Raw genomic sequence first — 13,374 nt, forward strand, 5'->3', positions numbered from 1 at the left:
GAGTGAATAGTGACTGGAATACGGTTGGTGTAATAAGCAAGAAAATATATCTTTCTAAAGAATTATATAGTTTCCTAAATTCTGAAGGTGTATCATATAATGTGCTCATAATATGTAATTTTATTTCTTTTTAACTTCCCCCTTGATGCTGGACATGCCCACTATCTGGAAAGTCTTGGGGGGAGGGTGCTGCTGCCATGGCCCATAGCTAGATCTTACACCTCTGGTGCTGCCCATGGGGGGCCACTAGTACAAATTTTTCCAGGGCCGCTTTTTGTTCCCAATCCGCCCCTGGACACTGCTATATTACTTCATAACATGGCAGCTGTCACTGTTAGTTATAACAAAGGTTAAAGGTTTGTTTTTTTTATATAATAGACACAGTAGCATGTATATATAATTTTGTTGTATTAGTAGACAGCATTCTACATAGTGATCTCCTGTTTATATTACACAGGGGAAGCCAGAATCCACTCTGTATTACCACAACGACAACCTGATTGCACTGGTGGGGAATCTATTTGCTGCTGGGATGGAGACCACCACAACCACTCTGAGATGGGGCCTCCTGCTGATGATGAAATACCCAGAAATACAAAGTGAGTCATATACAGTATATGGAATAATGCACCCCATACACTGATACATAAGGGTACGATGCGTCTCAGAGGTCTGTGCCAGTATAAAAGTTCAATGCTGCAGAACAAGCAGGGCTGTAGATAGCTTGTCCGTGCCCCGGTAATTGCAGGGGGCATGACCTAATCACTGAGGTGTGGCCACACCCCCTTTAAAAAAAACTTCAACTTGCTGAAGAGCGGCATCTACCTGCACAGTGGGGTGCAATGTGCCCTACCTCCTGGGTCAGATCCAGGTGGTGGTGGCAGTGATGGGGGGGGGGGGGGGCGCTGCTCTCCCCCCCTGCAGGCAGGGCTGCCAATAGAAATCCTGGGCCCTGGTACAATGACGTTCTGGTCCCCCACCCCCCTGGAGGGGGTGTGACCACAGCATGCAGGAGGCATGGACACACCTCTTTGGGGGGCGTGTCTAGCACATAAGAAGCACCCACTCATAGGAGCATGGCATGCCTCCAAGGGCAGTAGAGAGCCTGGCTGGGCCCAAGTATATTTCAAGGGGCATGGCCAAATCAAAGGGCCAGGGCCCCCACTGGGCCCTTCCATCAGACCTGGGCCTAGGTAAGTTGTACCCTCCCCCCCCCCCCCCCTCTCTCGACTGCACTCAGTGGGCCCACCACAGCCCAGCCACAGCAGAGAGATGCTGTTGCTGGATGACAGTTAAAAAGGGGTGCGGGAGGGAGGGCAGACTGGCCCAGTAAATTTGGGCCTGGGTAATTAGTGAACCCCCCTACTGAGGACAAGTGTTGACTCCGTAAATCCTCATATATTAAGGTAAGGTATGTGTATTTTTACTATAATACAAGAGCAGTAGTTTCTGATAATTAAATAAAATATTACAATACAGTATGTTCATTTTATAAGTCTATGTTTTTAGTATATGTATTGCTTAAATATGAACTTTCTTTTCTCACATGAGAGGAAGGAAATCTTACTTGGAATTTTTTCCCCTTAATTTTTGCTTTCACAACTCTCCCAAACTAATTTTATCTTACCTGGGATTCAAACACCACTTCCAAGCAGAAGAAATTGTTTTTCATTTTTATTGCTATATTTATAGAAGGTAAATTCAGTGAACTGTGAATTAACCATTTCTCAAGTGGAATGGTGGAGGAAAAGAGGTACTCAGAGGGCGGTATTCAATTATTTACACCCCTTTCCACACCCGTTGTGTTTCTGCCCTCGGGGGCCTGGTATCATTATTTCAGCTCGCTACCCCCGGAGTAGAGAGGGCATCCAACCCTTTACATGGCTTAACCTGATTCCTATGGGTGCGATATGCGCGATAACAGGGATCATTTTAGAAAGGAGATTGGGCGTGATATATCATTTGAATACCACCCATAGATTGTATCTCTTGGCACTCTACCTCTCTGCTACAGGTAGAAAATAGAGAGTAGAAGCGCTGTCCGTGAGGGTATTAAACAAATATTTATTACAATACAATATGGGTATTCCGCTGAACAAAGAAACAAATTAAAACATAATAAAAATACAAGGATAAAAAATCACAATATAAAGAAAAACAAAGACAAAAAAAACTTTTTTGGGAGCACACTTTATAATGATAAATAAGTATTACATGTCAAGAAATCTGTAAATGTGTATTGGTGAGTGAATTAAAATGTAACTTTTATTCCATGTTGCATTAAAAGTAGTGACGAATTGTTAGAATAAATGCATAAAATCTTGATTTGAAATAATACTAGTGGAGAATATAAATTCAAAATATGATTCCCAATTATTCTCTATTCAAAAAGGGTCTGTATTGTTTATATATTAGAGAAAGATTTCATCCAATAATAAAGAGTCCACAATACCTGGTGTTCCCAGATTGGTCTCCCACCCAAGTACTGGCCAGGTCTGTGCCACTAAGCTTCCGAATTGGAATGGGATCGGGCGTAAATAGGACAGTGTAACCGTGATCAATGAGGTTGGATGAGGAAGCAAGGAAAAAGAGACGCTTCTGCTGTCTGTACTGTGCCTGTGTCAAATGCAAAAAGCATCGGGCACAGGACCTTTCCAGATGAGAGAGTGTATATAATAAAGGAAAAGTGAAAGTGTGAGTGAAAAAATAGATAAACCACAATAGGTAGAAATTAAGAGCCTGGGTTTGTGAGACTAACCCCTGGCTTGAAAAAAGAAAGAAAAGACATTTCTGCTGTCTGTGGTGACTGCAAATAGTCTACTGAAGAGAACAATGTCCTAATCAGTACTGCTGTCAACCAGATGAGAGAGTGATGAGTGGAAAAATATGGACAGACCAATTGATTTAATGCAATAAAGTGGCTGTTGTTGATTGTTTATATAACAGCGTTTATATTGGTCTATTACCAATCAACTCATATGTGATTGTTGTGTGCGGGACTACCAATTCTTATAATAAAAATCACAATAACCTGAGCCAATTGATGGTCTGCAGACCCAATTAATATACTGTATATTAATATATCGATTCCACTTGTGTCCATTAGAGATTATCATGAAGGTTGGATCCAGTATTATAGTAGCTGCATTTTAGTTAGTACTTTATAACGCCATAAACTGCAACTACTATAATATTGGATCCAAACGCCATGATCAGGGCGTCTGTATTTTGACTGCCGGGATCCCCTGCGCTGGGATATCTTACTGATTCCTTCCATATATAAGAAACGTTATATTTATATATGAAATACATACACAGCAGCAATTTCTTCTCAACACACCTGCCGTACAAAGAGCTGAGCGGTTTTCAGGGTTCCAGGACACCCCCCTACCCCTCCTAGGTGCACTATTGTGTTACATGATCAATTTTTTTACTGCATATACAGTATTTTATTTGAATTTAGAATTTGCTATTTTGGCAAACAGTAGAGAGGTTTTGCTGGACATGTCTTTGTCTTGAAGAACATATTTTATGAACAGATTAGGGGATATTGGGGGTAATTCTGAGTTGATCACAGCAGCAAGTTTGTTAGCAATTGGGCAAAACCATGTGCACTGCAGGGGAGGCAGATATAACATTTGCAGAGAGAGTTAGATTTGGGTGGGTTATTTTGTTTCTGTGCAGGGTAAATACTGGCTGCTTTATTTTTACACTGCAATTTAGATTTCAGTTTGAATACACCCCACCCAAATCTAACTCTCTCTGCACATGTTATATCTGCCTCCCCTGCAGTGCACATGGGCCCTCATTCTGAGTTGTTCGCTCTGTATTTTTTATCGCATCGTAGCGATTTTCCGCTTAGTGCGCATGCGCAATGTTCGCACTGCGACTGCGCCAAGTAAATTTGCTATGCAGTTAGGAATTTTACTCACGGCTTTTTCATCTTTCTGGTGATCGTAATGTGATTGACAGGAAATGGGTGTTACTGGGCGGAAACTGGCCATTTTATGGGTGTGTGCGGAAAAACGCAACCGTTTCTGGGAAAAACGCGGGAGTGGCTGGAGAAACGGGGGAGTGTCTGGGCGAACGCTGGGTGTGTTTGTGACATCAAACCAGGAACGACAAGCACTGAACTCATCGCAGATGCCGAGTAAGTCTGAAGCTACTCAGAAACTGCTAAGAGAGGTGTAATCGCATCGAATACGTCGTTCGCAATTTTAAGAAGCTAAGATTCACTCCCAGTAGGCGGCGGCTTAGCGTGAGTAAATCTGCTAAAAGCTCGGAATGAGGGCCATGGTTTTGCCCAACTGCTAACAAATTTGTTGTTGCGATCAACTCAGAATTAGGCCCATTAGCATGTTATCTAGAGATGAAAAAAAGGTGTTTTTAAAACAATATAGAATTTTCTCAGGTTTCCAGGAAGATGACAGAAAAGATCCTTATGGAAGAAATCTATTTTAGGCTGTATTAATCCCAATGAAATCTCAGAATGATGATACCAGATAAAAAGCATTAAAAAAAACAATATAGCAAAAAATATTTATTCAGTGTACCACAGGACTGTAACTAGGGTGGTGCTACATGTGCCAGAGGCACTTTTTGGCAGCTCCTGTTAATATTCTTTTTTAATCATTCTCACTTACTCTCTTTGATCCCTGGCATCTCCTGGATGCCCCTATTTTCTCCATGGCTGGCCATCTCTCTCATCCTTAAGCACCTTCAATCACATCCTTCTTCTTTTAAAGTACACATTTCAAATACTGTCATACCTGGGACTCGAACTCATCACCTCTCAGCGTGATCTCATATTGCAGTCAGACACATTTGCAGCGCATGTGCAGTCTGCCGATACTACTGTGTAGTGGAAAGTGGCTACTGTGTGATGTAACATGAACAAGGGGCACTACTATGGGGTGTAATATGAATCAGAGGCACTAGGTGCAGTGTAATGTGAATAAGATTGGCTACTATGAGGTATGATATGAGTCAGGGACACTACGTGTGGTGTAATGTGAATAAGATTGTGCTACTATTAGGTGTAATATGAATCAGGGTTAATGTGAATAAGATTGTGCTACTATGAGGTGTAATATGAGTCAGGGACACTACTTGCGGTGTAATGTGAATAAGATTGTGCTACTGTGAGGTGTAATATGAATCAGGGGCACTACGTGTGGTGTAATGTGAATAAGATTGTGCTAATATGAGGTGTAATATGAATCAGGGGCACTACGTGTGGTGTAATGTGAATAAGATTGTTCTACTATGAGGTGTAATATGAATCAGGGGTAATGTGAATAAGATTGTGCTACTATGAGGTGTAATATGAATCAGAGGCACTAGGTGCAGTGTAATGTGAATAAGATTGTGCTACTATGAGGTGTGATATCACTCAGGGGCACTACGTGTGGTGTAATGTGAATAAGATTGTGCTACTATGAGGTGTAATATGAATCAGGGGTAATGTGAATAAGATTGTGCTACTATGAGGTGTAATATGAGTCAGGGACACTACTTGCGGTGTAATGTGAATAAGATTGTGCTACTATGAGGTGTAATATGAATCAGGGGCACTACGTGTGGTGTAATGTGAATAAGATTGTGCTACTATGAGGTGTAATATGAATCAGGGGCACTACGTGTGGTGTAATGTGAATAAGATTGTGCTAATGTGAAGTGTAATATGAATCAGGGGCACTAGGTGTAGTGTAAAGATTGTGCTACTATGAGGTGGAATATGACTCAGGGGCACTACGTGTGGTGTAATGTGAATAAGATTATGTTACTGTGAGGTGTAATATGGATCAGGGACACTACGTGTGGTGTAATGTGAATAAGATTGTGCTACTGTGAGGTGTAATAGGAATCAGGGGCACTACATGTGGTGTAGTGTAAATAAGATTGTGCTACTGTGAGTTGTAATATGGAACAGAGACACTACGTGTGGTGTAATGTGAATAAGATTGTGCTACTGTGAGATGTAATATGAATCAGGGGTACTACGTGTGGTGTAATGTGAATAAGATTATATTACTGTGAGGTGTAATATGGATCAGGGACACTACCTGTGGTGTAATGTGAATAAGATTGTGCTACTGTGAGGTGTAATATGAATCAGGGGTACTACGTGTGGTGTAATGTGAATAAGATTGTGCTACTGTTAGGTGTAATATGAATCAGGGGTACTACGTGTGGTGTAATGTGAATAAGATTGTGCTACTGTCAGGTGTAATATGAATAAGGGGCACTACGTGCAGTGTAATGTGAATAAGATTGTGCTACTATGAGGTGTAATATGAATCAGGGGCACTACGTGCAGTGTAATGTGAATAAGATTGTGCTACTGTTAGGTGTAATATGAATCAGTGGCACTACGTGTGGTTTAATGTGAATAACATTGTGCTACTGTCAGGTGTAATATGATTCAGGGGCACTACATGCAGTGTAATGTGAATAAGATTGTGCCACTGTGAGGTGTAATATAAATCAGGGGCACTACGTGTGGTGTAATGTGAATAAGATTGTGCTACTATGAGGTGTAATATGAATCAGGGGCACTAGGTGCAGTGTAATGTGAATAAGATTGTGCTACTGTGAGGTGTAATATGAATTAGGGGCACTACGTGTTGTGTAATGTGAATAAGATTGTGCTACCATGAGTTGTAATATGAATCAGGGGCACTACGTGCAGTGTAATGTGAATAAGATTGTGCTACCATGAGTTGTAATATGAATCAGGGGCACTACGTGTAGTGTAATGTGAATAAGATTGTGCTACTGTGATGTGTAATATGAATCAGGGGCACTACGTGTGGTGTAATGTGAATAAGATTGTGTTAATGTGTGGTGTAATATGAATCAGGGGCACTACGTGTGGTGTAATGTGAATAAGAATGTGCTACTGTGAGGTGTAATATGAATCAGGGGCACTACGTGTGGTGTAATGTGAATAAGATTGTGTTAATGTGTGGTGTAATATGAATCAGGGGCACTACGTGTGGTGTAATGTGAATAAGATTGTGTTAATGTGTGGTGTAATATGAATCAGGGGCACTACTTGTGGTGTAATGTGACTAAGATTGTGCTACTATGAGGTGTAATACGAATCAGGGGCACTACGTGCGGTGTAATGTGAATAAGATTGTGCTACTATGAGGTGTAATATGAAACAGGGGCACTACGTGTGGTGTTATGTGAATAAGATTGTGTTAATGTGTGGTGTAATATGAATCAGGGGCACTACTTGCGGTGTAATGTGAATAAGATTGTGCTACTATGAGGTGTAATATGAATCAGGGGCACTACGTGCGGTGTAATGTGAATAAGATTGTGCTACTATGAGGTGTAATATGAAACAGGGGCACTACGTGAGGTGTAGTGTGAATAAGATTGTGCTACTGTGAGGTGTAATATGAATCAGGGGCACTACGAGCGGTGTAATGTGAATAAGATGGTGCTACTATGAGGTGTAATATGAATCAGGGGCACTACGTGAGGTGTAGTGTGAATAAGATTGTGCTACTGTGAGGTGTAATATGAATCAGGGGCACTACGTGCGGTGTAATGTGAATAAGATGGTGCTACTGTGTGGTGTCATTTGAATTGGGGATACTATTGCCCCTTCCTTATGAAACCACACACCTTTTCTGCGAAACACATTGTCCCTTTATAACGTATGGGTAGGGGACAAATTTATAATTTGCTGGGGGGTGCTGAACATCCTAGCTCCAGACAGACTGTAGATACATGAATTACTGTAACAAAATGAATATGTATATATATCAATGGTTAAAGGTTGTTTTGGTGCTAGCCTATAAATATGGGACAAAAATGATAACTGAATTATCTCCTTCTCAACAGAAAAAGTGCAAAAAGAAATTGAGAGAGTGGTTGGATCAGCTCAACCTCGAATGGAGCATAGGAAACAAATGCCGTACACCGACGCCGTCATTCATGAAATACAGCGGTTTGGTGATATTGTGCCTGGAAATGTCCCACATGCAACTTCCCAAGATGTCACATTCAGAGGATATTTCTTTCCAAAGGTGAGTGTCCAATGTATCGGAGAATGTCATAGGGACACAGCTAGGCTCAGTGGTAGGATGTGTACAATAAGATTCATAAAAGGAGATGTTTAATAAAACAACTATTTTAAACATAATCATACACAAACATGCATGGTCACACACACAAACATATCAGGAACGTACAATACGGATCTGTAAAAGGTTCTTCCCCTTTCTCTCTTTGCACAGAGCATTTGACTCACCTTTAACTCTCTGCATAGACTTATAGGGGAAATGACTAAAGAGGACGTGTGGAGAAGTTGCCCATAGCAACCAATCACTACATTCTGTAAAATAACTAGACGCTGATTTGTTGCTATAGGCAACTTTGCTATCTGTTCTTTTGATACATCTCCTCCATAGTCTCTTAAATAAATTCATATCAAAGAAGCAATGTATAAACTAATGGTAGCTACTAACAGCAGCTACTAACAGCAGATTTTCCTGAACACAATTGTGCAGTGACTAAGGGCCAGGGGCAGACTGTGTGGCTGGACCAGTCCACCAGGCCATCGGCCCTCCTGGCATATACATGATTAGACACTTGTTGGCCCCATAGCAAAAAATGGTTGTACTGTATAAGAGTCAGGTCAAACACATGAGCTGTCCAATTTTGCAAAACGTCATCGGTTCTGGACATGTATAAGCTCTGTAAAAAATATATTTAAAAAATGTATGTTCTAAACTCTGTGTATCTGTTATGTAATGGACATTTTATTTATTTCTTCACAGGGGATCACTGTTATACCATTTCTGACCTCTGCACTGAAAGATGCTGACTACTTCGAAAAACCAGATGAGTTTTACCCAGAACATTTTCTCACCTCAGAAGGACATTTCAAGAAGAATGAAGCATTCATACCTTTTTCAATAGGTAATACTGAGGGGGGGATTCAATTGAAGTCGGAACCTGCCATCTTGTCGGAAAGACAGCAGTTTCCGACTGTTTTAGGTCGGAAGGGGTTCCGACCTATTCAGTGCTGCCCCCTTTTTTCTGACTCATCAGAAACCTGTCGGAAAGAATGCTAAGCCGCTGATCCACGTGTATTGTCAGAAGTGTGGCCAAACCCGACAGATTTTAGCCCCGTTTCCGACAATGTCAATCCGACTTTAAAAATAAGTCAGATTGGCAATGTCGGTAACGAGCCAAACCTGTCAGGTTTGGCTAGGCATTGAATACTCACATGTTGGATCCTTTCCGTCTAAAAGGATCCGACATGAATTGAATACACCCCATATCCTGGGCAGAATTTGGGTTTGAGTCTTGGAGACCACATTACATATGTACATTACCTGACTGATCCTTGGTAAGTAATAAAGTTTGAAAAATAATATTTTTAGCATGAGGATTTAAATATCAGTGTAACATTAATGGCAGTTATAGGACTCACAGCTTATCCTTTTATCAGGGAAACATAATTATTGAAATTTAGACAATTTAAAATTAATCCAGAGTGATCCAGTGACCTCATAATCAAAATTACTCAATTTTGAAATACTGTAAGTGTAGCTGCCCAGATACCTTTTAATAAAAATGGCATAGGTAGGAGCAATTTTAGTACCCATTGCGGTACCTCTAGTTTACAGAAAAAACATTCTCAATAATAATGAATATTTACGGTTGACAATAAACTAGATTGAATCCAATAATTAATAAATAAACTGAGACAGGTGATTATATATTAATGGTTCAATAAATAATGTCAAATACAATCTATTTGACTGTACTATTAAAGGTAGGTCCCATCAAGGAAAGGCTTCGGATTGTAGTGGACGACAAGGTTAACCAACCACACATAAAACTGTAATATTTGACCTCACAAAATAGTCAGTGGCAGAGCTTTCCCATAAAAATGGTAGTGGATAGATCTGGAAACTTTTTGCCTTAAGTTCCAGCCAATCACAGGTCTCCCTCAGCAATTTTATTCCCAGTCATGAATTTCTTACATGAGATATGTGATATCTCTTCCTCTTACACTCATTTGGAACAACCCTAATTTCCCTTCTGGGCAATAGTTAATCTGTTATATTCCCTGTCCCCATAAAAGCATCAGGTTGTACTGTGGAGGGTGGCGCCAGGGCTGACAAAAGATATCCTGGGCCCTGGTACAACAACTTCCTGGGCCCTCCTGCCCCCAAGGAGGGGGTGTGACCACAGCATGCTGAGGGCATGGCCACTCCTCTTTGGGGGCATGTCTAGCACATCAGAAGCACCCACTCACAGGAGCATGGCATGCCTCCCAGACAGGGCAGTAGAGAACCTGGCTGGGCCCAGGTGCTTTTCAAGGGGCATGACCTAATCACAGGATGAATGAACCTGGGCCCCTCTATCAGACCTGGGCACAGGTAATTTGTACCCCCTCCCCCCCCCACCCGCCCACTCTCTCGGCACCACTGGGTGGTGCTTGCATTTCACAAACGGGAAGACTTTGCACAACTTCTAAAGAGGACTTTTGGAGGCGTTTGCCATAGCAACCAATCAGGTTTTGTAGACTGTACTAAATAAATAATGGCTTATGACTGATTGGTTGTTATGTTGATATGAGCAATTTATCCACTTGTCCTCTTTAAAAGGTTTGACAAATCTCCTTGTATGGGATCTACAACATAAATGTGTATGGTAAAGATTCACAAAGCAATTAAGAATTGTGTGGTGATTTTTTTTTTTTATTGAGGGCAAATGATAAGGAGAATTAATTAACTCTCAGAGCATTAATACTGTTAATTACTCTGCATATAAATTAGTACATTATTGTATGTATAGTGCGTATTGTTGTTGTTGTTATTATTATTATTTGGATTATTGATTAGATTCGAACCTTGTATATGTAGAACAATGTTTAATTTCCCATTACATATTGACAATTGCATCGTGTTACTTTCTCCTTAATAAGTCAATCTTGCAATGAGAGTTAAACTCGAAACAGCTTAGTACAGGTTGAGTCTCCCTTATCCAAAATGCTTGGGACCAGAGGTATTTTGGATATGGGATTTTTCCGTATTTTGGAATAATTGCATACCATAATGAGATATCATGGTGATGGGACCTAAATCTAAGCACAGAATGGATCTATGTTACATATACACCTGATACACACAGCCTTAAGGTAACTTTAGCCAATATTTTTTATAACTTTGTGCATTAAACAAAGTGTATGTACAAACACACAATTAATTTGTGTTTCATATACACCTTATACACACAGCCTGAAGGTCATTTAATAAAATATTATAACTAACTTTGTGTATTAAACAAAGTTTGTGTACATTGAGCCATCAAAAAATAAAGGTTTCACTATCTCACTCAAAAAAGTCCGTATTTCAGAATATATGGATATGGGATACTCAACCTGTAGTAAATAAATCAACTACAGCATTATTAATTCAATACTGTTATTTTAATCACACACTGGATGTATGAAAGTATATTTGTATGATCACTTCAAACATAGCTGCACACACATACTGCACATTACAGACTTAAAAAAAATATTAAAAGAGACACTTATACCCCAGGGTAATTTGACTAAAATCAGATTACTGTATTATTTCGTAAGAAAAAAACAAAATAAAAATAAATTAATATTTCTAAACTTTGTTTGTCGCAGGGAAAAGAAGCTGTGCTGGTGAAAATATGGCTAAAATGGAGCTGTTCCTGTTCTTCACGTCGCTGCTGCAGAACTTCACCTTCCAGGCTCCTCCCGGTGCGCAGCTGGACCTCACCCCGATAGTGGGGAGTACGAATGCCCCCAAATCTTATGAAATCTGTGCTATACCTCGCAGCTAGAACATGCTTTCAGGCCTGCTTACCTATTGTAATGAATGGACTGTATTTGTTTTGTGTGATCGTAGACATGGGGCTAGATACAGACTGCAGAAGCACAGACGCACCTGTCTGTAGGTGTGTGTCCTGCAGGAACCTGGGGGTTGGTGCAAATATCTGTACTGATGATCAAAGGTTTTATATTATCATCTTCCAAAATGAAAAAGTAACACAGTCTCACAATCTATCATTTACATGATTTCAAGTCTAAATAAAAATGAGCGCTTATCACCTGGGTTCATTACTATTTCTGTACTGCACTATGCACAAATGCTCAGGGAAAACGTCGGCCCCTCCATTTATATATACTACTTGGGTGCAGAGTGTGTACCCATTATAGCTACACTGGGCAGAAGTTCAGCAGTGGCAATTAGGGTGGCCAATCCTGGGCCATTTTTTCAAACCCAGGTATCGGGATTGAAAAATGGTCAATCCTTGGATTCCTGGGATTGGTTTGTTTGCTGTCAATGCCGCCCCTGCCACCTGCAGGGACTGTTGTTTACATGTGTGTACACTTGAAGGTGGAAATTCCTTCAGCTTGGACTACCACCCCCCATCTGCCCTTGGGTGCTTTGAATTAGTATAGGGTCCTAAAATTTGCAGACTGCATATTAGAATAGGCACTATGAATGATCTGGATACATTTATATATGTCAGTATTATGATTGGGTTCTGGGTGTGGGGCCCCCTCGGTTGGTATGGATAGGCTGCTCTGGGGCATCATTATTGTAGCATTTAATCTTACACTTTTAAGTACTGTAACTACTTCTTATTAATGTAACAATATTGCTACTTCTAGCTAGTGGGGTGCCTTGGGACGATTGGGTTGTGCTTGCCTGAAGGGTTCCATGCTCTGGACTTGAACTTTAGGAATGTTATTGACCCACCTTATGAGATCACCTGGCTGTGGTAGGTGGACCCATATTTTTGTCCAAAATTATGCTAAGAACAACAATTTTACTCCTTGAGTGTGCACCTGAATTTTCTCTTCATTTTGTGTGGCACTATATGTCTCAACATGGTAGCACATCTTATTATTTTTACAATTAGGGTGTGCAGTCCAGGCCTCCTCCCCATCAGGTTATTGTCATTTATAAGTAGAGATGTGCACCGGAAATTTTTCGGGTTTTGTGTTTTGGTTTTGGATTCGGTTCCGCGGCCGTGTTTTGGATTCAGATGCGTTTTGGCAAAACCTCCCTGAAATTCTTTTGTCGGATTCGGGTGTGTTTTGGATTCCGGTGTTTTTTTCCAAAAAACCCTCAAAAACAGCTTAAATAATAGAATGTGGGGGTAATTTTGATCCTATAGTATTATTAACCTCAATAACCACAATTTCCACTCATTTCCAGTCTATTCTGAACAACTCACACCTCACAATACTATTTTTAGTCCTAAAATTTGCACCGAGGTTGCTGGATGACTAAACTAAGCGACCCAAGAGGGCAGCACAAACACCTGGCTCATCTAGGAGTGGCACTGCAGTGT

At 40.6% G+C, this 13,374-nt stretch overlaps 1 protein-coding gene across 1 annotated transcript in view; it reads left to right on the plus strand.

Annotated features, from left to right (window-relative positions):
- LOC134908906 (cytochrome P450 2C5-like) overlaps positions 1-12,120 on the plus strand; it is a 216,387-nt gene extending 204,267 nt beyond the window's left edge. The window contains exons 9-12 of the mRNA XM_063915139.1: positions 458-599; positions 7,861-8,045; positions 8,799-8,940; positions 11,675-12,120. Of these exons, the coding sequence (XP_063771209.1) occupies positions 458-599; positions 7,861-8,045; positions 8,799-8,940; positions 11,675-11,853 (648 nt within the window). The 3' untranslated portion in view covers positions 11,854-12,120. The remainder of the gene's footprint in view (positions 1-457; positions 600-7,860; positions 8,046-8,798; positions 8,941-11,674) is intronic.
- The last annotated feature ends 1,254 nt before the right edge of the window (positions 12,121-13,374 follow it).

This window comes from Pseudophryne corroboree, chromosome 4, assembly GCF_028390025.1.
Source record: "Pseudophryne corroboree isolate aPseCor3 chromosome 4, aPseCor3.hap2, whole genome shotgun sequence".
Taxonomy (NCBI): Eukaryota; Metazoa; Chordata; class Amphibia; order Anura; family Myobatrachidae; genus Pseudophryne; species Pseudophryne corroboree.